The sequence below is a fragment of the Gymnodraco acuticeps genome, unplaced genomic scaffold, assembly GCF_902827175.1.
Source record: "Gymnodraco acuticeps unplaced genomic scaffold, fGymAcu1.1, whole genome shotgun sequence".
In the NCBI taxonomy this organism is placed as follows: domain Eukaryota; kingdom Metazoa; phylum Chordata; class Actinopteri; order Perciformes; family Bathydraconidae; genus Gymnodraco; species Gymnodraco acuticeps.
The window spans coordinates 192,493-219,568 of record NW_022992247.1 but is presented as its reverse complement, the minus strand read 5'-3'; the positions used below and the strand labels follow the sequence as shown (position 1 = coordinate 219,568).

General features: G+C 42.2%; 1 protein-coding gene across 1 annotated transcript in view; it reads left to right on the top strand.

Annotated features, from left to right (window-relative positions):
- Positions 1-27,076, top strand: part of LOC117539994 (contactin-associated protein-like 2) — an 88,920-nt gene that overhangs the window by 35,660 nt on the left and 26,184 nt on the right. Inside the window, exons 5-21 of the mRNA XM_034206375.1 lie at positions 5,727-5,930; positions 6,074-6,258; positions 8,195-8,338; positions 8,777-9,035; positions 9,864-10,013; positions 10,383-10,545; positions 10,682-10,788; positions 10,871-10,990; positions 11,849-11,964; positions 12,237-12,321; positions 15,069-15,225; positions 15,516-15,643; positions 15,794-15,964; positions 22,292-22,510; positions 23,953-24,189; positions 24,753-24,986; positions 25,071-25,204. Coding sequence (XP_034062266.1) covers positions 5,727-5,930; positions 6,074-6,258; positions 8,195-8,338; positions 8,777-9,035; positions 9,864-10,013; positions 10,383-10,545; positions 10,682-10,788; positions 10,871-10,990; positions 11,849-11,964; positions 12,237-12,321; positions 15,069-15,225; positions 15,516-15,643; positions 15,794-15,964; positions 22,292-22,510; positions 23,953-24,189; positions 24,753-24,986; positions 25,071-25,204 — 2,813 coding nt within the window. The remainder of the gene's footprint in view (positions 1-5,726; positions 5,931-6,073; positions 6,259-8,194; positions 8,339-8,776; positions 9,036-9,863; positions 10,014-10,382; positions 10,546-10,681; positions 10,789-10,870; positions 10,991-11,848; positions 11,965-12,236; positions 12,322-15,068; positions 15,226-15,515; positions 15,644-15,793; positions 15,965-22,291; positions 22,511-23,952; positions 24,190-24,752; positions 24,987-25,070; positions 25,205-27,076) is intronic.

Sequence of the window (27,076 nt, the reverse complement as noted above, 5' to 3'; positions counted from 1 at the left end):
TCCTGTGGGAGCCATCAGGGAAGTAGTATTTATTTCCTCATCAGACACTCTGGAGCTTTTATTTGTGGTGGTACTGTCTCCTGCATCATTTTTTGTTTCAAAACCATTTTCAATTTGTGTCACTGCATCCAAGAACAACAACAACAAATGTTATCTTTCCCTGAAGTGATTGGTGTGGTAATTTTCCAACGTAATTTGAAATGTATTGGTAACATTGAGAAATAAAAAATACATAGTTTTGTTTATTTCCAGCAATATAATTTTTTTATTGATTTATATCATTTGACAGTACTGTACTCCACAGCCTACCGAGAATAGCTCCTGCAGTGTATGAGAAACGAAGGGGGCCACATTTGATCCTATTCCTGATCTGTTCCTCTGCGCTGTAGAGCTTGCTTTACTGTTGTACAAAGAGTATAGGAAAACACATCAATGAGCCACACATGTTCCCTCATTGCCACTGTGGTTTGTTTGAATTAAAGTGATGCACACACACCTCAACACACAACAAACAACACTATCCTTTTGGGAATAGCTATTCATAACTAGAAAATGCATTTCAATCAAATTGTTACAGCTCAAATGCATTGCAATGACTTTGTTGAAAACTTGAAAGTGAAATGTTAAACTGGAAGAGTAGGAAAAATAGTGAAGAAGCTTAATATTTAAAAGAAAAGGTTTAAAAAAGGTATAAACAACAACATGTATAGCCTCAATGCCCTGAAATAGCTGAATAAGTTAATAGTTGAATCAGTGGTTGCGTTAAATTCATTTTGACGGACAGGATCGTAAAATGTCCGTCATAATCCATTAGTATCTGTCATTTTATTTTTCATGTTTTAATGATGAGATGAGACATATTTAATATGTATGTTTGGGTACTGAGCAGCAAATGTTCATTCATTCATGTTTTAATGATTCATACAGAACTTTTAAGGGCATGGAGAGAAAAAAAATGATGAACAGAGCCACCGACCGTGTGGTCACTTTTCATGTGAACACGAACATGAATGATTTATTTGTTCCTGCACTGACAGACAGCAGAGGGGGCAGAGGCCGCTAAAAACACCACGACCATTGTGCCTAAACAGGCAAATATGAACAATGCCATCGTTTTAAACGAGACAATTACAATCAGAATATGAACAAAAAATGTACAAGAACAACTCAATTGACCTGCTGTAGCCTGAACGCTGATTTCTGCATCGTCGTGCACCCTCGGACAAATCCGTTACTCATCTTAGCTTTTCTACAGATGTCGCAGAACATTTTGCCATCTTCCCTCCTCAGCCACTTAAACTCTTGCTCCCACTGAACCCGGTACTCCCGCTTGAACTCCTTGCCACTTGCTTGCCACTCTGCCGCTGGCTGAACGTTGTCAGTTTGAGTCTTACTGGCTTGTCCTTCATCCTCCACGCATTAATCCCTCTTTTCACCTCGTTTATCCACACCATCACAACTACTGGGCTTATTAAAAAAGCTTCGGACGATCAGCTGCCGTGACATTTTGCGATTGCTAAAGCCGGTTAAACAACGAGGTAATCAACGAGGTCAAAAACAAGACTAGACAATAGCTACTTAATATACACACACTCGCCACCAACTGGACAGGGGTGTGAATGACTAAATAACAGTTACAGACTACAGTAGAGTACAGTAGATCGCCCTCAGTCTACCTGGCCACTAAGGATGTAATATAATGTGGGCCGCTGGTGGACATTTTGGCGCTGTTCCGAGTTGTGTTCTAATCTGTCAAAATGACGGACTGCTTTCAGATTTTTCCGTCATTGTTGGAAAAAATCCGTCATTGACGGAAAATATTCGGTTAACGCGACCTCTGAGTTGAATAGTTTCTGCAGCTGAAAATAGGCTGAAGGAGTTATGAATAGTTAAGTAGTGAATGAATGTGTATTAAGAAGAGAAAAGAAAGTAAAAAGGCTTGGGAAAGCAGCAGAATATGTTGACTGCAAACTTTTCGACTAAAACCATACGTCACCAATAATGTATAAAATATGTGGAACCTGTTGAAGTCAGTATGAAGTCTCCATCAGACAGAAAATAATAGGCTGAGACAGTCTGTTAAAGTCCAGTGTGTTTGTCAGTGTTTGTTTCTGTGCTGAGCACCTAATCATAGCAAATAATCATAATACCTGTGTGAGCCCAGAGATCAAAGGTTTCAATCTGCCCAGCAACACCATGGTTACCAGCTGCAGCACTGGGTGCCATTAAGAATGCATTGAGGATTATATCTGACAATTTTGCCACCTGTTCAAAAACTATCGCTCCTATCAAAAAATGAACAGACCGTGAGCATCAGGGAACCCCAATGAACATATGTTCATACAAATATGTTCTTTTTTTGGGTTTTGTTAGTAAAATGTGGAGATGGGAGCAGTTTGTTTAAACTTAAGTTTACTTCTCTCTGTTCTGAAGAAAGATCCGGAAATTGTTTACATGGGAGTCTATTGGGAGCTAGGTGGAATTGTTGACAAGTTTTGACTATTCATGCCCTCAAGAGGCATTTTGTTTAATATTTTTTCTTATTTATTTTTTATTTTCCAACCTAGGAGAGGTTTTCCTACGTTTTTCATGAAAAAATATGTCTCAGGAGTGTAGGGTTTGGGAATTATGGCAGGTTTCAAACATTTTCCACCGGGTCCCTCTGCGCCGCGCTGCGCCGCGGCGGTCGTAAGGATCGCGGCCACTCTAGTCAATGGGTGCTATTCCACCACACGCGCCGTGTTACAGCTCAGATGCGTCCCAGAAGCGGCTCGGCGCAGCGCTTCTCTAAAATTAGGATGAATCCTATTTTTGCCGCGGCGCAGCCGTAACATAAGGTCGGGCAGGCAGCCCCCCGTCGCAGGAAGTGGAAAGGTGAGCATCTGGGCCAGGCCCATCCCCCACATATACTAATTTAGGAGACCCCCCTCCTTCATCACAACACCTCCACTACGATACGCACAATGGACGACGAGGTTTTCATCATGGAAGTGGAAAAACACTATTTTATATGATGTAACCAATGCTTACTACAAGGACAACATCAGAAAGGACAAGGCCTGCACCACCACCATGGGTTACGGGACTATTACAATTATTATTAACTGTGTCTGTAGACTACAACACAACAAAATAGGACATTTATAACAACAATAAACACAATTTAAACAGACACAATAATAAAACATTTAACTACGTAGCCTACTTACTTTCTTGTAGAAGTACAAATGTCCAGGATGCCCGAATCAATAACAAAACTGCGAGCCTGCACGCACGACGCTACGCTTCTGAAACGCTTCTGGGACGCGTCCGGTGGGTTATGGCGCTAGAGGAGGTCGGACTAAAACCGTGGCGCAGCCGTAACGCGGCGCAGTGTGGCGCAGACGGACCCGGTGGAAACTGGGGGTAAGCCTTAACGAGCTTCCCAATACACACTCATGTTAAAATCTGAAGAAAGCCTCTTTACCAAGCTCCAAACTAAGTTAAATATCTCAAAAAGTGTAAAAGATATCAAAGATTTGAATAAGAATTGAATAGCTGAAGGTCTTGTGATCATTTTAAAGTTGGAATGAAGTCTCTAGCTGAAAGTATGTGGAAGGAGAAGCATTTGGCGCAAGGTGTAGTTAAAAGAGGATTTGAAGGCTCCTCCCATTGAGTTCCATGTTAAAAAAAGAGTTTTAAAAAGCTGAATATTTCAAAAAGTATGAAATATTTTGAAAAAGTTGAAGGTTTTCCATCGATTGCTGAAAAGGCTGAATAGTTTGATATTTGAATGGTTTCTGTAGCTAAAGTATGCTGAAGTTATTGAGAGCCAAATTATTTGCTGAAGTAAGAAGATGAAGGGGAAGAATAAAGATTTGCTCTGTACAAGAAGGGACAGAGCAAACTCTTTTTGCTGAGGAGACTGAGGGCTTTCGGGGGGCAGGGGGCACTCCTTCAGACTTGTTACGACTCTGTTGTGGCATCAGCCATTTTCTATGGTGTGGCCTGCTGGGGCAGCAGTATCTCGGCTGCTGACAGGAAGAGACTGAACAGACTGGTAAGGAAGGCCAGCTATGTCCTGGGGAGTCCTCTGGACACTGTGGAGGTGGTGGGAGACAGGAGAATGGCAGCCAAGTTGTCCTCCCTGCTGGACAATGTGTCCCACTTCCTCCAGGACACCCTGTCCTCACTGTGCAGCACCTTCATCGACAGGCTGCTGCACCCCCGCTGTCTCACGGAGAGATATCGCAGGTCCTTCCTTCCTGCAGCGCCAGCGGTCAGACTATATAACCAGCACAGCCCCTAGTAGACCCCCCCCCCCCCTCCGCTACACACACCACAACACAGACTATATCACCCCCTGCTGCTAAATACCAATAAACTATGTGCAATATGTGCTATATGTGCAATATATATATGCCGTTAATAACTGTGTAATTTATACCTGGCTGCTAAATCCTTAGAACCGTTACAAGGTGTGTTTTTTGCATTTTGTATTTTGTAAATTGTGTAACTTGCTGCTATTAAATACCATCAAACTATGTGCGATATGTGCTATATGTGCAATATATACATATGCCATTAATAACTGTGTAATATATACCTGGCTGCTAAATCCTAAGAACTGTTACAGGATTTGTATTTTGAAAAGTATTTTTATTTTTTACTTTTATTTTTTTATTATATTTTTTATTATATCATAACTTAGTACTTTTTTTTAACATATGTAACATTAAGCTGTCTGTGGCTCTTTCCTGCTGTAACGATGCAAATGTCCCCTCTGTGGGACTAATAAAGGTATTCTGATTCGGATTTGAAGAACTATAGTGGAATGCTATAAATAGTATTCGCACTAATAAAGATTCAAAGAACTATAGTGGAATGCTATTTACAGCATTCCACTAACTATAGTGGAATGCTGTAAACAGCATTTGCACTAATAAGAAGAGGAGGATTAAAGATTCAAAGGAATGCTGTTGCAGAGCATTCACACTATTTAATGTTGATTATGTATATGATTTGGGATGATTGTATGAATAATGTTGGATTACTATTCCTTATTTCGTGGGTCATCTAGGATTCATAAAGTTTTACATACAGTGTTTCCCCTACCGTTGCCCACCCTGACAGAAAGTGTGTGTCGCAGGAGACCAGACACAGCCGTTTTTAAAAGTATTTTTGTAACTTCATATTTTCCTTCTTTGGAGCTAAGTTAAGTTTAGTGTACCCTTTTATCCGTATAGGAGTAGTGTTGATTTACTGTTGATGAACAGCGGTAATGAACCAGCTTTGATGGATTGTTCTGCTTCACCACAAAAGCCTTCAAATATCAAAATAACAAAAGCTTTTAGTGTGAAGAATGTATAGGAAATTAAATGTTCACCACAAAATTAGCAAAGCTTTTATTAGCGGCTATTCTTCAAGTCTCCTATTACCCCCACCCACCCCGCACATCAAATGCACAATTATGCGTTTAGCATCTACATTGTTATGTGCATGCGCACAACAGTGTAATTTGTATGTTGTGTCATCTCCATTCAAATCTATTTGAATTTCTAATCTCCATTTGAAAACGTCTCCTAAGCACTAGCTGTGATGAGCACTAAAGAAATGCAGGGAAAAGGGAAACACTTTCCCACGATCCAGCAAGGAGGCACAATGATGACCCCGCTTCCATGATCTGTTCTTTTGGCAGGAAAGATAATTGTCTGAACCTTTTTTGTGATTTTCTCATTTTCTTCCAGGGGCAGATGTGATCAGTTTTGATGGCCATGGTGTCATCTCGTACCGCTTCAGGAGTAAGAAGATAAAGATTGTGAAGGATGTGATCTCTCTTAAGTTCAGAACCACAGCTGGAGCCGGGGTCCTGCTCCACGGAGAGGGACAGCAGGGGGACTACATCTCTTTGGAGCTGCGCAGGGCCAGACTGCAGCTCAGCCTCAACCTAGGTAGCAAGCATGTTCACAACAGAGAACCTTTTCTATTCTATTGTCGTTTTAAGGACTATATCATACTGCTGATACTGCTGCATGATAATGCCATGATAAACTTGTACAATCTTTCTCTGTGTGATTTACTTGCTGCTTTCCAGGAAGTGACCAGTATGGTTCCATCCAGGGTCACACATCTGTGACCAGTGGGAGCTTACTAGATGATGACCACTGGCACTCAGTCGTCATAGAGCGCTACCGAAGGAATGTTAACTTCACACTCGACCATCACACTCAGCAGTTCAGGACCAATGGAGAGTTTGACCACCTGGACCTGGACCATGAGGTAAATTACGGTCTGTACAGTTCGGAAGCCATCAAAGGAATATCAGATATATCCTGAAGCAGCCATGTTTCCGTAAAGCACATTCAACTACACTCCTGATATTGTGTCTGACTCCTGGCTAACACCCGTAGTTTGTTCATTCCCATCATCCAGTGATTTTACGTCTCTTGTCTCCATTAATCTGTAACCAAAATGCCTCCTTCGTCTCTTCTGGGTTACACGGCACCCCCTGTGTCCTTCTCCAGATTTCAGTGGGGATAGCCATTGTTCGGACCACTATGCTAGCCTGTTTTAGCATGATTAGCTTCTCTCTGCTGGAAACAAGGCAGCCATATAGTGGCTTGGATGCACAACAGAAGCAAATCAATGTCGATAAAACAAAAACGAAATCTCTCTCTACACCAAAGTTTAGAGAGGGCACAGCTTAAAATAACCCAGCTTCCCCCAAATTTATTTTTGGTGTCTCTACGCCGGGATCCTGAGTGGTGGCTGATCCTGTTGCTGCGGTCCTGTGTCCTGGATCCGGTGTCCTGAGTCCTGGATCCTTAGTCCTGAGTCCTGGATCCTGGATCCTCTATCCTGAGTCCTGGACTTCGAGTCGTGGCTGAACCTGTCTCTGTGGTCCTGCCTGACTCTCATCATACTACTTCCCTGATGGCTCCCACAGGATTGTTGATGTCCTCGTAGATTCATCTTCTTATTACAGACACATGCATTTCCAAACATTTGGACTACCTATGTTGTAAATGTATTATCTTTTCGATTTACACACGGCATCTATTGCACGTCTGTCCGTCCTGGGAGAGGGATCCCTGCTCTGTTGCTCTCCCTGAGGTTTCTCCCATGTTTCCCTTTAAACTGTGGGTTTTCTCCGGAAGTTTTTCCTTGTACGATGTGAGGGTCTAAGGACAGAGGGTGTCGTATTGTCATACTGATATTCTGTACAAACTGTGAAGTCCACTGAGACAAATGTAACATTTGTGATATTGGGCTATATAAATAAACATTGATTGATTGATTGAAAAAGGTACTAATAGAGTAAAAATCTAATCAAAATAGGAATCCTAAAAGATAAAAATAGTAAAAAAAATCTAGCAACTGCAACCGGCTGTATGTATGCATGGTCGGCGTATGCGCACTAATACATACATTTTGCTGTTATCAAATTGGCAATATGGCAAAGTGCAATTTCTAAAATCGCAATATTTGTTATAAAGGCAAAATATGTGTGGAAGCCCCATTCTGAATAAGTATTGTCTATAGATCAAATGTTCAAGACTTAAGAAAACATCTCTGTTTGGTCCTAGCAATTATTCAGTAAATCATCATTTAAATTTAGTTTTGTTGTTATGTTAAAATGTCTTATTAAAGGTGGGGTAGGTAAGTTTCAGAAACCGGCTCGAGTGCACTACAATTTGAAAGTACACAGTCGAAAAGAATCCGCCCCTTCCTTCAGACTTCCTTCCAGAGCACCTCCTCCAACACACATGAACGCGCACATGACGTCAGCAGACTGGTGAAAGTGGCCGCCTGTTGCTGGCGAGTCATTGAAGAACTGCTGCAATGCACGCTCAATGACGGCACGCCCAATGAGGGCACGAGATACGTTTGTGCGTGCACGAGATGGAAGGCTGACAGACAGGGCGGCAGGGTGGTTGTACTTTTTACAGTATTACGGCTTCCACAGATGACATTTCTTTATGGATTTGTTGTCAAAGCACTTCAGATATTCATTGCTATCGGGATGTTAAGAGCATTCCATGGAATATAACAAAAAGTGTATCTCGAGCCGGTTTCTGAAACGTACCCCACCTTTAAGTACTAATTAAGTAATGAGAGTTCCGGCCGGTAAGTGTGTGTGTCTCACAGTAGTACAATAAACATGGGGGTGGGATGAGTTTCATTTAGTCTCTGTTGCTCTGCTGCCTGTCCTCAGATCAGTTTCGGGGGGCACCCTGTTTCAGCAAAGCCCAGCTCCGGAGGCGTAGATAACTTTGTTGGCTGCATGGAGGGAATCACCTACAACGGAGACAACATCACCAACCTGGTCCGCAGGAAGAAGGTGGACACCTCCAGCTTTGTAAGACAACTTTGAAATCACTAGTGTGAGTGTGTGTGTGTGTTTACAGTAGGTTATAAACTACATTTCCACACTCACGCATGCATTATATTTAAGTAATATCCATAAATAAGGTCATATTGATCATGATTCAATGGGTGAGATGAGGTAACAATAGGCCTGAAATGACAATTAGGTTAGATGCCATTGTCAATTTGAGTTATAACCCCCCAAATATATCGTATGCTTAATAACAGAACAAAACGAGGTCTAAACACCAAAGCTATGGAGAAGGTCCTATTTTGTGATTGGTTGGATACTGCGGATCTAATTACTAGTAGTTAAACATTTCACATTACAACTTGTACTGTAACTAGATCCGTTGTTGATGTGTTACTGTTCATAATTAGAGCTGCTGTAACAGCTCAAGTCTGTCTCTGTGTCTCTTCTCCTCTGTAGCGTAACCTGACATTTTCTTGTGCTGAAGCCAACTCCTTCTCCGTCTTCTTCAACTCCACGTCCTTCCTGCGGCTGCCGGGTCAGACTGACAGCGACACGCTGTCCGTCAGTCTGTCGTTCAGGACTTGGAATCCCAACGGGCTGCTGATGTTCACCGCACTAGCTGATGGCTGGGTGGAGGTGGGACTGACGGAGGGCAAGGTCACCGTCTACATGAATGTCACACAGAAGAAGAACATGCGTATTGACATCTCATCAGGTTTGCTCAGATCATTGATCTTCAGAATGGATGTTCAGGAACCCTCAGATCTTCAATAAGTTAGAACTTTTAATTCAATTGTTTTTATTGCTGCTTTCCTCATATTTTTTTATATTTTAAATGTTATCTTTAAGTTAAATGTATTTGATTCAAGAACACGTTAATATTATATATATTACTAACACATCTTTGATTGGAGAGAGTTCATGTATTACACAGAAGCGTGTTTAATGGGTTTGGTTTTTGTTTGCTTTATTTTGGGCTGCAATCGTAAGTAAATTGTGCTCATGTGTTTCAATCATGCTCATGTGCTTTTATCTGTGCAAACTCTTGTTTGTTTTAGTTTTTTTTAATGCCATCAACCTGCCAGGGACTGCAGATGAAAATTAGCCTCTATGGCTAAATCTGGCATTTTCATGATGGACTCACATGCTCATGTTAATTAATGTGCATTGTCCCTTCTTATATAAAACAAACTAAATTAATCTAACCCTAACTTCTAAATGCTAAGATATATTAAACCGAAATGTTTGACATTTACTATATTAAAGCTTTGACATATGTGCTCGACAAATGCTGCTTTGAGCACTTTTGGAGGACAGACACAGAGAAATGTTTATAGTGATATTAATGTCATTCCATTCTGTGGACTTCAGCAAACCGCACTGGAGCTGGATAGTCAGTGTACAACTTTTATAAAATCATTTTTTCTAGCCGGTGTGTGAGGGGAAATAAGTTGGAATAAGTTCTGTTGTTGAACATATTTATGACATTATTATACATTTAAAGCATACGTGTTTATAGACTAAAGTGTGGTTTACCTTGCAGGCTCAGGTCTGAATGATGGCCAGTGGCACAGTGTCCATCTGAATGCTTTGGAGAACTATGCTATGCTGACAGTTGATGGAGACGAGGCCTCCACAGTGAGAACAGCCATCCCAATCCAGATCCAGACTGGAGGAACCTACCACTTTGGAGGTGATTCCTCAAAAACATTACTAACTGTCTGTTGTAACTTGTAATGTAATATGTTAAATGTTTGTTGTTTGTGTTTCATATATTTTTATCTGGATATTTGTCTGTTGATGTTGGACATGGAGCTGCTGTAACGCAAGTCAAATTTCAGACTTGATCTGACAAATAAATTAATATCATATCGTATCGTAATCTGTCTCTAGACACTTTAGACTCAGGACCTGAATGTTTCTAATATCTTGCCTACAGTCATAGGAGTGACACAGCAGGAGAAGATGCAGCACATACAAACTGTTCAGTCGCAGCAAAGTTCATTCTATAAGATCTTTAGTGTTATATTAAAGACTTTTGACCTTCTCCGCTTGCCTTCAGGAAACGTTCTGCATGGCAACACTCGATCCCTTCAGCGCTCCTTTCAGGGCTGCATGCAGATGATCCACATAGACGACCATCTGGCTGACCTCAGGGCTGTGGAGCAGGGCCTCATTGGAACATTTGAAAATGTCAGCCTGGATATGTGTGCCATTATAGACAGGTATAAACATAAGATTGGAACAAATCTAAGAATGGATGAAGGTTCAGTTGGTTGTTCTGGTGCCTAACAGCAAATACGGTAGGTTTGAAACAGGTTCTCATGAGATTCCTCCCACTATCCCTCCCTTCTTTATTAGGTGTGTTCCTAATTACTGTGAGCACGATGGGCGCTGCTCTCAGACGTGGGATACATTCAGCTGCAACTGTAGTGGCACAGGATACACTGGAGCCACCTGCCATACATGTAAGTGCACATGCATGCTCGCACACGTCACACAAGCACACTAACTGATCTGTGTGTGCTGACCCATGTGTCTCCTCTGTAGCCATGTATCCGCAGTCCTGTGAGGAGTATCAGCACCAGGGGAAGAGCTCAGGGAGCTTCTGGATTGACCCAGACGGCAGTGGATCTATCGCCCCCTTCAGAGTCCACTGTGACATGACAGGTGAGATGTCGCTGAAAAGGTTTAAACATATTTGTACGTGCCACCCATTGTAATAAAGCAATAAAAGACCAGAACAGCGCTTGTCAATGTTTGCCCAACCATTTTACACAAAATTCTTCTTTCAACTCCTCAGCTTAAAAAAACATGGCACCTTTTTCTGAACGCCAGTGCCTTTTGTCCATTTTTTCCAAAGAGGAGAAAGCGCAGCCATCTTGAGAAAATGTTTTTTCAAGCGCATCGCCGTTTTTGTGCGACTGGTGGTGCTTCCGGATGAAAGTATTTCAACTTTTCAGGACAGCTCTGATGATGTCACTGTATACATTGGAGGAGAAGCTTGTTTTTGACCATATCTTTTAAATAGAAACTATCAAAACAAAGACCTAAAGGATTGTTTAAGCAAGCAATGGATGTTGACTTTTACCTCCATACCGAGATCGTCCTCCTCGCTCTACGGCTTTGAGAATGAGCTTTGACAGACCATTCAGTCAAAGTGTGAGAGCAATAACCATCTCATTGGTGTTAATGGTAAAAAACCTGTCAGACAAATATATAGTAGCACAAATAGAGTTTTTAAAAACCCATGCTAGCTTGTCTTACAACAGCGATGATACATTGTCAATAATTTGTTGTCATAGAGACATTGAAAAAGTGCTGGGAACACTATTCTGATGCTGGGCGGACGACCTCCCTAGGGCCCTGGCAGCGCTATGTGGACACAGGCTCTTAAACAAAAACAATTATTTTCCTTTATTATTATTATGTGTGTTTTAGTGAATGTCAAAATACATGTAAGTACTGTGGTATAGAAACATCTATCTGTCATATGATACTAATGCTGGTATTTCTCTGGGGCTTTAGAGGGAAAGGTTTGGACGATGCTGAAGAACAACCTCTCTCCTCAGACATCAGTCACCAGCTCAGAGCAGGAGGGGAAGGCAGTGCTGCAGATCACTTACAATGTGACTGATGAACAGGTACACAATGACTACACACCTGCTGTTAGCCACCTGGCTGCACACTTTGTCTTGTTGTGTTCAGAGTGGAGAACTTGAAGTATTTGTGTGCTTTGCATTGGTGCTACTAATAGGATACAGTCATTAGTTAAGGTATTTTTGTTTACATTTATTTTACACTGTGTTGTGTAATGAAGGTAAAAAATGTATCAGTTTAAAAATAACATTAACCTTGTATAACAAAAGAAAACATAGAAAGAAGTTCTGTTTGTGTGTCCCTCCTGTGAGTGCAGCTGCTGTCAGTGTCCAGCAGTGCAGAGTACTGTGAGCAGTACGTGGGCTACGCCTGCAGGATGTCCCGCCTGCTCAACACTCCAGGTACAACTGCATGCAGATATATGATGCACGTTAACCATTAACCAATGGACTCTTCAGGGCATTTTTGTATTCATTTATATAAGAAGGCACATTGTACGTAATTACATGAACACTTGAACCCATTATGTAAATATGGCAGAATTGTTGTCTGCAGTGCCAGGAGGATGATGATGGAATAAATAGATACATATAAGAGCACACAAGCATAACAACCACATGAGCACAATGTCAGCAAAAAGTACTATCAGTAACACAATTATGGCCAGGGCTGCACATAACTGGTGCGCAGGTGCGCGTGCGCACATCTGCCAAAAAAAGAGCATCGGGTCATTTGAAAAAAGGCGCATTTGCGCACCAACATTGAGAAAGAGAATGGAGAACAGAGGAGAGAGGAGATAGAAGAGAGAGAGAGAAAGATATTTGCGAGTTGCATATTAACTGAGGGCCGGCCCGTAGCACTGGCGTTATAGATGTTCGCCTAGGGCGCCAGATCTGTGGAGGCGCTGCGCTGGCAGCTCTGGGAGGGAAAAAAACATTTTGACCGTTGGTGCTCATCCTAATTTTCGGCCTTGATGTAACGATATTCATAATTAAGTAAATGTAACACCCTTTTCACCCCGGTTACACGTTTCATTTGCCCTGTACGATGGGCGCTGTAAGTGATGAAAATGGGGGATGTTGGCTTATCTGGCGCCCGCAGCTCACAGCCAAAGTGCGAGTGAGCGTGGGAGAGAGGGAGGGTGCACCGGTTCCAGCGCTGTTGTTATTAGAATCTGGGGCCGTGCTAGCTGCTCTAACGGAAGAAGAAGATGTTTCTACAATAATGTGGAGGGAGAGTCCTCTCCAGTCAGACTGAGAGGCTGATAACTACAGCTCAGTGAGGTAAAGGACTCTGAGTGTTTAGATAGTTAACTTTAGTCTAAGTTCAAACGGTTTGGTCACAATTTATGTAAACACATATTTCCAAGGCACTCCTTTATAATTATTGGGATAAACAGGTTTGAAATCATTCCAATGTATACTATAGGACAGTAACCAAAAATATCCTTTAAAACTGGAGAGATAAAAAAAAAGATGCATAAATAAATAAATGTTAAGGTAAAATAAGATATGAATGAACAACACAAATAAAATAAGTTACATTAATTTGTTATTGGCTATGGTAGGTTATTGGTTATGTTCACATACTTATTTGATTACATCCACTTGTCTAAGATGACAACAGAGACTTTCGACCCAAACCCAGCTGTTGACTTGTGGATGCAAGCAGCTAATCGCAGACTCAACCAGAGAGGAAGAAGTAGGCCTACATCATCAGCTACCATGTCTGACAGAGAGGAAGACAGTCAGGAGAACAGTCAGGAGGGTAGTGATGACAGCTTGTAGGATTACTGGTCGTGCTAATGTTGTCTTGTGTTCACCTCTGCATGTGTGTTCTGTGTTCACCTCTGTGTGTTCAGTGCCGTGTGTCTGGCAAATAAAGTCAAGAGCCCCTCAAAAGTTACGGTTTATTTCATTTTAAGGATGAGCACCAAGCAACATCTCCCCCAGGAGTTCAACACTTTTAATCCCTATCTGATCAGATCAGATTTGGATTTTGGGGAGTTCAAAACCAAAAAACAGGATTAGGATCACTTTGATATCCGATCAGATCAGGAAATCCAATCCAAGCTTTAATCTGGATCAAATCTTCAAAACGGGTAGTTCAAACCGACAACACAGGATTGGGATCAGTTTGATCCCAACAAACTGGATTATCCTGATCCCACCAGAGGGGTGGATTTCCAGTGGATTACCAGAGCATAATGTACTGTACAATTTATTTAAAAATATGTTTCAATATAAATAAGATGGCAAAGTTTGTTAACTGAAATAATACACCATTTTTAGCCTTCATGGGAAATACATTTTATTTTTCATTTTTTGGTCACGTTTGTGGTGGCCTATTTTGTTTTCAACCAAATGTTGACATAAATGTTTATGCTCATGAAAGTATCACAACAAAGATTGTCAATCACAAATGTAATTTAGATTAAAGAAAAAATATCTTCAACAAAAAAAACCTTTCAAAAGTAATTGTGAACAATAGATGTCTCTGCAATGTGGTCTCTTGTCTTCCTTGTATTATTTTTCATGTCCACTAGATGGCGATCGGTAGGATTAAAGCACTGATATTCAGGATCTAGTCATCTTGAAAAATCGTAATCTGGATCAGGGTGATCCTATCCTGAATTGCTTTGAACTCCAGGGACAAAATCTGGCCGACTTGTCTGATCCTGGATCACAAAAAATGGGATTTCAAAATTTGATCGGATCTGATTGAGATTAAAAGTTTTGAACTCCTGGGCCCTGGTGCTCCTTTGAGAACCAGGGCAAAAAAGTGATGTGCACCCCTGATTATGGCACATATTAATGCATATCTGCACAATTAAATGCATGTAAATACTCACTCTTAAACCGACAACAGGTTTAGGTGTGTGCTCCGTTGGTGGCTTGCCATCACCTATTATAAACCATGAGTGAGCTAATGTTATACCCTTCAGTCACACTGTTTGAAGACTCATTCAGATGTAAACTCTATCAAAACAGTTGAGATAAAGTGCACATGGTTAACAGTTCTGTGTAACTGATGTGTTTTGGTGTGAATTGTACTGTAGAAAATACTACTGATATTTTCAAGGTAAACATGTGTCTGAACTAAAACATTTTGAATTGAAAAATGACACCAAGCTGATGGTCTGACTTAGATGGTGCCCCTTATACCTGGTGGGTAGGAAGAGCCAATGAGAGGCATTCTTACTGGGGCGGCTCAGGACCAGGCATACAGAAGTGTTCCTGTGGTATCGAACACAACTGTACTGACGCCAAACACTACTGCAACTGTGACGCTGACCTGCGCTCATGGTGAGTGGACCCCCATCTGTTCTGTCCATTTTACAAGGGGGGGTATAATGCTTCACTTGAATATTTTTTATGAAGTGACGATTACAGTTGTTATTTGAAAAGTTAGTTGCATTCTCTCTGTAGGGCAGTTTCCTTGTTGTATTTGTACATTGATTAACTCTTATAAGCGAAGTCCTTTATCTGCACAGTTAAATGATGCAGTAGACATATTTTGTTAATACGTCAGTTGTGTTTACTTTGAAATCAATGTGTGTGTGTGTGTGTGTGTGTGTGTGTGTGTGTGTGTGTAGGAGGGAGGATGCAGGCCTGTTGGTGTATAAGGACCACCTGCCGGTCAGTCAGGTTGTGGTTGGTGATACGAGCAGAGCTGGATCTGAGGCCAAACTGACTGTAGGGCCACTGAAATGCCAGGGGGACCGTGAGTGTCTCTCTCTCTCTTGCTCTCTCTTTTAGAATAAAACACACACACCCTCATCACACAAACGCGAATCTATCTTTCACAGAGACTTGACGTATCATTACAGAAACATTGGTATGTTCATGCATGGCCTGCTGTTGTTTTCCGAAGGGAGCTTCTGGAATGCAGCGTCCTTCAGCAGCCCAGCCTCCTCCCTCCGCTTTCCGTCCTTCAGAGGAGAGACCAGCACCGACATATCCTTCTACTTCAAGACCTCCTCCACCCGTGGAGTCTTTCTAGAGAACCTAGGAACAACCAGCTTCCTTCACATTGAACTCAGAGGTGTGTGTGTGTGTGTGTGTGTGTGTGTGTGTGTGGTGTGTGTGTGTGTGTGTGTGTGTGTGTGTGTGTGTGTGTGTGTGTGTGTGTGTGTGTGTGTGTGTGTGTGTGTGTGTGTGTGTGTGTGTGTGTGTGTGTGTGTGTGTGTGTGTGTGTGTGTGTGTGTGTGTGTGTGTGTGTGTGTGTGTGTGTGTGTGTGTGTGTGTGTGTGTGTGTGTGTGTGTGTGTGTGTGTGTGTGTGTGTGTGTATAAACACCCCTAGTTAAAATTGAATGATTTCAATTTGTTTCACCACGATGACAGTATATTATGCTCTGCAGTGTGTGTGCATGCTTCTTCTTTGCCAATATAAAAAGACTAGAAGCAGGAGCATAAATGGGAGGCTGTGGCGCAGTGGGCTAGTGCGTTGGTGTTCGGATCAGGGGAGCACAGGTGGGATACAGACTAGAGATTAGAAGCAAGGTGATAAAGACTAGAAGCAGGGGGATAAAGACTAGAGATTAGAAGCAGGGGGATAAAGACTAGAGATTAGAAGCAGGGGGATAAAGACTAAAGATTAGAAACAAGGGGATAATGACTAGAGATTAGAAGCAGGGGGATATAGACTAGAGATTAGAAACAAGGGGATAAAGACTAGAGATTAGAAACAGGATCATAAATACTAGAGACTAGAAACAGGGGGATAAAGACTAGAGACTAGAAACAGGGGGATAACGACTAGAGACTAGAAGCAGGGGGATAAAGACTAGAGATTAGAAACAGGAGCATACATACTAGAGACTAGAAACAGGGGGATAAAGACTAGAGATTAAAAGCAGGGGGATAAAGACTAGAGATTAGAAACAAGGGGATAAAGACTAGAGATTAGAAGCAGGGGGATAAAGACTAGAGATTAGAAACAGGAGCATAAAGACTCAAGATTAGAAACAGGAGTTTAAAGACTAGAGATTAGAAACAGGAGCATAAAGACTAGAGATTAGAAACAGGATCATAAATACTAGAGACTAGAAACAGGGGGATAAAGACTAGAGACTAGAAACAGGGGGATAAAGACTAGAGATTAGAAACAGGAGCATAAATACTAGAGACTAGAAACAGGGGGATAAAGACTAGAGACAAGAAACAGGGAGATAACGACTAGAGATTAGAAGCAGGGGGATAAAGACTAGAGATTAGAAGCAGGGGGATAAAGACTAGAGATTAAAAGCAGGGGGATAAAGACTAGAGATTAAAAGCAGGGGGATAAAGACTAGAGATTAGAAACAAAGGGAAAAATACTAGAGTTTAGAAGCAGGGGGATAAAGAATAGAGACTAGAAACAGAGGGATATCGACTAGAGATTAGAAGCAGGGGGATAAAGACTAGAGATTAGAAGCAGGAGCATAAGGACTATAGATTAGAAGCAGGGGGCTAAAGACTAGATATTAGAAGCAGGGGGATAAAGACTAGAGATTAGAAACAGGAGCATAAGGACTATAGATTAGAAGCAGGGGGATAAAGACTAGAGAATAGAAGCAGGGGGATAACGACTAGAGATTAGAAACAGGAGCATAAAGACTAGAGATTAGAAGCAGGGGGATAAAGATTAGAGATTAGAAGCAGGGGGATAAAGACTAGAGATTAGAAACAGGAGCATAAGGACTATAGATTAGAAGCAGGGGGATAAAGACTAGAGATTAGAAGCAGGGGGATAAAGACTAGAGATTAGAAACAGGAGCATAAGGACTATAGATTAGAAGCAGGGGGATAAAGACTAGAGACTAGAAACAGGGGATAAAGACTAGAAGCAGGGGGATAAAGACTAGAGATTAGAAGCAGGGGGATAAAGACTAGAGATTAGAAACAGGAGCATAAGGACTATAGATTAGAAGCAGGGGATAAAGACTAGAGATTAGAAGCAGGGGGATAAAGACTAGAGATTAGAAACAGGAGCATACGGACTATAGATTAGAAGCAGGGGGATAAAGACTAGAGATTAGAAGCAGGGGGATAAAGACTAGAGATTAGAAACAGGAGCATAAAGACTATAGATTAGAAGATGGGGGATAAAGACTAGAAGCAGGGGGATAAAGACTAGAGATTAGAAGCAGGGGGATAAAGACTAGAAGCAGGGGGATAAAGACTAGAGATTAGAAACAGGAGCATAAGGACTATAGATTAGAAGCAGGGGATAAAGACTAGAGATTAGAAGCAGGGGGATAAAGACTAGAGATTAGAAACAGGAGCATAAAGACTATAGATTAGAAGATGGGGGATAAAGACTAGAAGCAGGGGGATAAAGACTAGAGATTAGAAGCAGGGGGATAAAGACTAGAGATTAGAAGCAGGGGGATAAAGACTAGAAGCAGGGGGATAAAGACTAGAGATTAGAAACAGGGGATACAGACTAGAGATTAGAAGCAGGGGGATAAAGACTAGAGACTAGAAGCAGGGGGATAAAGACTAGAGATTAGAAGCAGGGCGATAAAGACTAGAGATTAGAAGACGGGGGATAAAGACTAGAGATTAGAAGCAGGGGGATAAAGACTAGAGATTAGAAGCAGGGGGATAAAGACTAGAGATTAGAAGCAGGGGATAAAGACTAGAGATTAGAAGCAGGGGGATAAAGACTAGAGATTAGAAGCCGGGGGATAAAGACTAGAGATTAGAAGCAGGGGGATAAAGACTAGAGATTAGAAGCAGGGGGATAAAGACTAGAGATTAGAAGCAGGGGATAAAGACTAGAGATTAGAAGCAGGGGGATAAAGACTAGAGATTAGAAGCAGGGGGATAAAGACTAGAGATTAGAAGCAGGGGATAAAGACTAGAGATTAGAAGCAGGGGGATAAAGACCAGAGATTAGAAGCAGGGGATAAAGACTAGAGATTAGAAGCAGGGGGATAAAGACTAGAGATTAGAAGCAGGGGGATAAAGACTAGAGATTAGAAGCAGGAGCATACAAACTAGAGATTGGAAACAGGAGCATAAAGACTAGAGATTAGAAACAGGATCATAAATACTAGAGACTAGAAACAGGGGGATAAAGACTAGAGACTATAAACAGGGGGATAACGACTAGAGACTAGAAGCAGGGGGATAACGACTAGAGATTAGAAGCAGGGGGATAAAGACTAGAGATTAGAAGCAGGGGTATAAAGACAAGAGATTAAAAGCAGGGGGATAAAGACTAGAGATTAGAAACAAGGGGATAAAGACTAGAGATTAGAAGCAGGGGGATAAAGACTAGAGACTAGAAACAGAGGGATAACGACTAGAGATTAGAAGCAGGGGGATAAAGACTAGAGATTAGAAGCAGGGGGATAAAGACTAGAGATTAGAAGCACGGGGATAAAGACTAGAGATTAGAAACAGGAGAATAAGGACTATAGATTAGAAGCAGGGGGATAAAGACTAGAGATGAGAAGCAGGGGGATAAAGACTAGAGACTAGAAACAGGGGATACAGACTAGAAGCAGGGGAATAAAGACTAGAGATTAGAAGCAGGGGGATAAAGACTAGAGATTAGAAACAGGAGTTTAAGGACTATAGATTAGAAGCAGGGGATAAAGACTAGAGATTAGAAGCAGGGGGATAAAGACTAGAGATTAGAAACAGGAGCATACGGACTATAGATTAGAAGCAGGGGGATAAAGACTAGAGACTAGAAACAGGGGATAAAGACTAGAAGCAGGGGGATAAAGACTAGAGATTATAAACAGGGGGATACAGACTAGAGATTAGAAGCAGGGGGATAAAGACTAGAGACTAGAAGCAGAGGGATAAAGATTAGAGATTAGAAGCAGGGCGATAAAGACTAGAGATTAGAAGCCGGGGGATAAAGACTAGAAATTAGAAGCAGGGGGATAAAGACTAGAGATTAGAAGCAGGGGGATAAAGACTAGAGATTAGAAGCAGGGGATACAAACTAGAGATTAGAAGCAGGGGGATAAAGACTAGAGATTAGAAGCCGGGGGATAAAGACTAGAGACTAGAACAGAGGGATAAAGACTAGAGATTAGAAGCCGGGGGATAAAGACTAGAAATTAGAAGCAGGGGGATAAAGACTAGAGATTAGAAGCAGGGGGATAAAGACTAGAGATTAGAAGCAGGGGATACAAACTAGAGATTAGAAGCAGGGGGATAAAGACTAGAGATTAGAAGCCGGGGGATAAAGACTAGAGATTAGAAGCAGGGGGATAAAGACTAGAGATTAGAAGCAAGGGATAAAGACTAGAGATTAGAAGCAGGGGGATAAAGACTAGAGATTAGAAGCAGGGGATAAAGACTTGAGATTAGAAGCAGGGGATAAAGACTAGAGATTAGAAGCAGGGGGATAAAGACCAGCCATTAGAAACAAGGGATAAAGACTAGAGATTAGAAGCAGGGGGATAAAGACTAGAGATTAGAAGCAGGTGGATAAAGACTAGAGATTAGAAGCAGGGGATAAAGACTAGAGATTAGAAGCAGGGGGATAAAGACCAGCGATTAGAAGCAGGTGATAAAGACTAGAGATTAGAAGCAAGGGGATAAAGACTAGAGATTAGAAGCAGGAGGATAAAGATTAGAGATTAGATACAGGGGGATAAAGACTAGAGATTAGAAGCAGGGGGATAAAGACTAGAGATTAGAAGCAGGGGGATAAAGACTACAGATTAGAAGCAAGGGGATAACGACTAGAAATTAGAAGCAGGGGGATAAAGATTAGATACAGGGGGATAAAGACTAGAGATTAGAAGCAGGGGGATAAAGACTAGAGATTAGAAGCAGGGGGATAAAGACTAGAAGCAGGGGGATAAAGACAAGAGGTTAGAAACAGGGGGATACAGACTATAGATTAGAAGCAGGGGGATACAGACTAGAGATTAGAAGCCGGGGGATAAAGACTAGATATTAGAATCAGGGGGATAAAGACTAGAGATTAGAAGCAGGGGGATAAAGACTAGAGATTAGATACAGGGGGATAAAGACTAGAGACTAGAAGCCGGGGGATAAAGACTAGAAATTAGAAGAAGGGGAATAAAGACTAGGGATTAGAAGCAGGGGGATAACGACTAGAGATTAGAAGCAGGGGATAAAGACTAGATATTAGAAGCAGGGGGATAAAGACTAGAGATTAGAAGCAGGGGGATAAAGACTAGAGATTAGAAGCAGGTGGATAAAGACTAGAGATTAGAAGCAGGGGGATAAAGACTAGAAATTAGAAGCAGGGGGATAAAGACTAGAGATTAGATACAGGGGGATAAAGACTAGAGACTAGAAGCAGGGGGGTAAAGACTAGAGATTAGAAGCAGGGGGATAAAGACTAGAGATTAGAAGCCGGGGGATAAAGGCTAGAAATTAGAAGCAGGGGGATAAAGACTAGAGATTAGATACAGGGGGATAAAGACTAGAGATTAGAAGCAGGGGGATAAAGACTAGAGATTAGAAGCATGGGGATAACGACTAGAGATTAGAAGCAGGGGATAAAGACTAGAGATTAGATACAGGGGGATAAAGACTAGAGACTAGAAGCAGGGGGATAAAGACTAGAGATTAGAAGCCGGGGGATAAAGACTAGAGATTAGAAGCAGGGCGATAAAGACTAGAAATTAGATGCAGGGGGATAAAGACTAGAGATTAGAAGCAGGGGATAAAGACTAGAGATTAGAAGTAGGGGGGTAAAGACTAGAGATTAGAAGCCGGGGGATAAAGACTAGAGATTAGAAGCAGGGGGATAAAGACTAGAAACAGGAGCATAAATACTAGAGATTAGAAGCAGGGGGATAAAGACTAGAAACAGGAGCATAAAGACTAGAGATTAGAAGCCGGGGGATAAAGACTAGAGATTAGAAGCAGGGGGATAACGACTAGAGATTAGAAGCCGGGGGATAAAGACTAGAGATTAGAAGCCGGGGGATAAAGACTAGAGATTAGAAGCCGGGGGATAAAGACTAGAGATTAGATGCAGGGGGATAAAGACTAGAGATTAGAAGCAGGGGATAAAGGCTAGAGATTAGAAGTAGGGATAAAGACTAGAGATTAGAAGCAGGGGGATAAAGACTAGAGATTAGAAGCAGGGGATAAAGACTAGAAACAGGAGCATAAATACTAGAGAAACAGGAGCATAAATACTAGAGAAACAGGAGCATAAATACTAGAGACTAGAAACAGGGGCATAAAGACTAGAGACTAGAAACAGGACCATAAAGACTAGAGACTAGAAACAGGGGGATAAAGACTAGAAGCAGGGGCATACATTGTTCTTAATGTATTTTGGTTTGAGTGATTTCACACCAGGACATTAGGACCCTGTGTTTAGTGTGAGTTGATCTTTCACATGTGGCAGTGCTGATCTGAGTGTGTTGCTCCCAGGGGGCTCGGTGGTCTCCTTCTCTTTTGATGTAGGCGGTGAGCGGGTGGAGCTCAGCGTCCGCTCGCCGCTGCCTCTGAACGATGACCAGTGGCATCACTTGGAGGCAGAGAAGAACATCAAGGAGGTCCTGCTGCAGCTTGATGGACAGTACAGAGAGGTCAGACCAATGCCCCCCCATGGACACACAAAACTGGAGTTCTACAGTGAGCTTTATGTTGGTAAGACACACATACTGTACTGTCCACAGCTGAGAAATGTCTTTGGAGTGTATCAACAGAGGTTACGGTTAGTTTATTTATAGAGCAAATTTCAGACACAAAGGCAAATCAAAGTGCTTTACATGACCATTAACACACAAGAAAAATGTGAGATGTTCCAAACCTCATCAGGGAGTCCCACTGGGATTCTGGCAGAATGATTCTAATGCTGCGTTCACACCGGATGCGATGTTTGGGGGCGGCGCGATTACATGTAAAGTCAATGCAGAGACGCGGACGGACGCGAATTCGCTCCGACGGCAAGCATGAAGCGGTGGACGTGAATGCCGCGGCGTGATTGAAGGGGGCCGCGACAAACGCTCGAGTTCAATTTTTTCAACTCCAGCGTCATATTCGCGTGACGCAATCTCGCGGTAGCCAATCAGCGGTGAGGATCTCAGCCTGCCGTCACTGACGTTCAACCAGAAAACATCAGCCGTTAGCTGTTAGCAGTTAGCACTCAGAGCTCACAGCTCCTCATATCTGTTCAGAAACTGGACAAAAGCTAAACAAGTACAAACCACAGACTGTCTGTGTCATGGCGAATATAGTCGCTGGTTTATTTATGTCTGTATAGGCCGTTTTTATGAGTGTGGATGGAGTATATACAACGTTAGCTTAGCCTGGTCGACCCGATCTTCATTCAGAAAACAAGCATTTTAAAAGGTTTTTCGTCTGCCGTCTGTCTGCAGACTTGTCAAAGCATTAATTCATGGTTTTTACTAACCGGTATCAGTATGTTGTTACTTCACCATCATTTAGAAACGTGTATTACAATTTAATCACGGTAAAATATGTTCATTTTGTTGTAGTTGTAGCTCCGAGCCAGCGCGTCTTGTTTGAATTACGCAAGTAAACACAGCTGGCAGCCGCGGTGAAACTCGAGCGTTTAGAGCGATGCGATAGGAGTGATTAGAGCGAAGCGAATATTCGCATCGCGTCCGGTGTGAACGCAGCATAAGGATCCCTGTGACGTTTGTCATGATGAACAAACTGTGTGCCAGTTCATGAAAGCTATAGTATGTCTTTATAACTATAATTATTTTTGTCAAATTTGCTATATTTGCTATAACTTATTCTAAAGAAATACGTAAAAAGTGTCTGTGCTCTACACCTGCATTTTTACGTTTCAGAAATCAGAAACAGGTTTATTCACAGATATGAGGAATTTACCTCGGTGTGTATGGTGCATACATAAACACAGTCAAAGAAGATAAATTATTACAAATTAATTTCTTTTAAACTAGCTTTGTGTGCAATATACACAATTCGTAGGTTTGTGCAGGCTTGACAGTATTAAAATGAACAATATATTGTTTGCATGAATGTATTGCATGTATTCTAATGAGCCAGTGGCGGTGCAGCTTGAATGAAGAAACTTGTGACTAATGTCATATTTCCAGGGGCATCCAGTGGTCAAAGAGGCTTCCTGGGCTGCATGCGGGCTCTGAAGATAAATGGTCTGACTTTTGACCTGGAAGAGAGGGCACAGGTATCTCCAGGGGTGAATCCAGGCTGCCAGGGCCATTGCAGCAGCTTCGGGATGCACTGCAGGAACGGAGGGAAGTGTGTTGAGCAGTACAACGGATACTTGTGTGACTGCTCCCTCACTGCGTACGATGGACCCTTCTGCTCAGATGGTATGGCCTCCAACATGCTGCATCCCTTTAGATGATGTTATTCATTAGATAGATCAGATGACACAGTCATTTACACTGGGGATGGAAGGCAAATGTCCCCACCACAAAAATAATAATAATAATAATTCATTTATTTTATATAGGCGCCTTTCAAGGCTCTCAAAAAAAAGGCTTACCTTTTTTAAAGTTTACTTTTTTTAATAAATGTTTATCAAAAAGTACAATAAGATACATCAATTCCAATTTTATTATAATAATAATATATATAATTGGTGTGGGTAGTCTTAAGAAAATCCCTGTCTAGATTACTTATTATAAAATTACCAAAATCATGCATGTACCAATCAGTGACTTTAAACATTTCCTGACATACTTTCGTCTTTTGTTTCAATCTTGATAAATACAGTATCTACTCTGACCTCAAACTGATCCCTCACTTACATTGTCTAAACGTGTACATATTGAAGATGACTTTGAGATCCTTAGACCACTCACTCTGTCCCCATCACTTTTCAACACCAAGTGACACCCTTGGGAGCAACAATCCTTCTTGTGTTTGTTAGATGTAGGCGGATACTTTGAGACGGGGACCCTGGTGCGTTATGACTTCCTGCTGGAGGCGGCAGCAAACGTGTTGCAGGAGAGGAAGAGCCTCTCAGAACTTGGTGTTCGTGGTGATGCCAATCTGACCCAGGAGGAGCTGGTGTTCAGCTTCAGCACCTCTAGCACCCCCAGCATCCTCGTCTACATCAGCTCCAGGACTCAGGACTACCTAGCAGTGGTGCTCCGACACAACGGTGGGCTCATCATTGGACCTCATCCATTTCTTACAACGATATAAAAATATATATTTTTTAGCCTGTGTTTGTGTGTGTGTCCAGGCACTCTCCAGATCCGCTACAGTCTCGGGGGGCTAACAGAACCGTACACCATAGATGTTGACCATCGTAACATGGCTAATGGACAGCCTCACTCTGTCAACATTACGAGGAACCTAAGGGAGATACGGCTGCAGGTCAGTGCAACACTGCAACACTGCAAAATAATTTTAGGTAACAGTTCCACTGAGAAATTAGCTAATTTAGTTTTATTCTGGAGAAGTACATGTTTAAATAGGCCCTTTGATACTTTACTGTAGTATGTTCTATAGGTTTTCGCGCGTGTTAATGGTCTGCAAATTCTAAAATTCCTGTGTTCCCTCCAGAGGGAGTATCTCTCCCACACACACACACACCCCCCCCTGCCTGAAACGCCTCCATTGGACTCCTTTGTTTACTTCAGGAACATAGTGATATTGCTATGTACACTGAACAAAAATAATAATGCAACACTTTTGTTTTTGCTCCCATTTTTCATGAGATGAACTCAAAGATCTAAAACATTTTCTATATACACAAAATAACCATTTCTCTCAAATTTTGTTCACAAATCTGAAAAAATCTGTGATAGTGAGCACTTCTCCTTTGCCGAGATAATCCATCCCACTTCACAGGTGTGGCATGTCAAGATGCTGATTAGACAGCATGATTATTGCACCTTAGGCTGGCCACAATAAAAGGCCACTCTAAAATGTTCAGTTTTATCACACAGCACAATGCCACAGATGTCGCAAGTTTTGAGGGAGCGTGCAATTGGCATGCTGACAGCAGGAATGTCCACCAGAGCTGTTGCCCGTGAATTGCATGTTCATTTCTCTACCATAAGCCGTCTCCAAAGGCGTTTCAGAGAATTTGGCAGTACATCCAACCGGCCTCACAACCGCAGACCACGTGTAACCACACCAGCCCAGGACCTCCACATCCAGCATGTTCACCTCCAAGATCATCTGAGACCAGCCACTCGGACAGCTGCTGCAACAATCGGTTTGCATAACCAAAGAATTTCTGCACAAACTGTCAGAAACCGTCTCAGGGAAGCTCATCTGCATGCTCGTCGTCCTCATCGGGGTCTCGACCTGACTCCGGTTCGTCGTCGTAACCAACTTGAGTGGGCAAATGCTCACATTCGATGGCGTCTGGCACGTTGGAGAGGTGTTCTCTTCACGGATGAATCCCGGTTTTCACTGTTCAGGGCAGATGTCAGACAGCGTGTGTGGCGTCGTGTGGGTGAGCGGTTTTCTGATGTCAATGTTGTGAATCGAGTGGCCCATGGTGGTGGTGGGGTTACGGTATGGGCAGGCGTATGTTATGGACGACGAACACAGGTGCATTTTATTGATGGCATTGTGAATGCGTGATACCGTGACAAGATCCTGAGGCCCATTGTTGTGCCATTCATCCACGACCATCACCTCATGTTGCAGCATGATAATGCACGGCCCCATGTTGCAAGGATCTGTACACAATTCCTGGAGGCTGAAAACATCCCAGTTCTTGCATGGCCAGCATACTCACCGGACATGTCACCCATTGAGCATGTTTGGGATGCTCTGGATCGGCGTATACGACAGCGTGTTCCAGTTCCTGCCAATATCCAGCAACTTGGCACAGCCATTGAAGAGGAGTGGACCAACATTCCACAGGCCACAATCAACAACCTGATCAACTCTATGCGAAGGAGATGTGTTGCACTGTGTGAGGCAAATGGTGGTCACACCAGATACTGACTGGTTTTCGGACCCCCCCAATAAAGCAAAACTGCACGTTTCAGAGTGGCCTTTTATTGTGGCCAGCCTAAGGCACACCTGTGCAATAATCATGCTGTCTAATCAGCATCTTGATATGCCACACCTGTGAGGTGGGATGGATTATCTCGGCAAAGGAGAAGTGCTCACTATCACAGATTTTTTCAGATTTGTGAACAATATTTGAGAGAAATGGTTATTTTGCGTATATAGAAAATGTTTTAGATCTTTGAGTTCATCTCATGAAAAATGGGAGCAAAAACA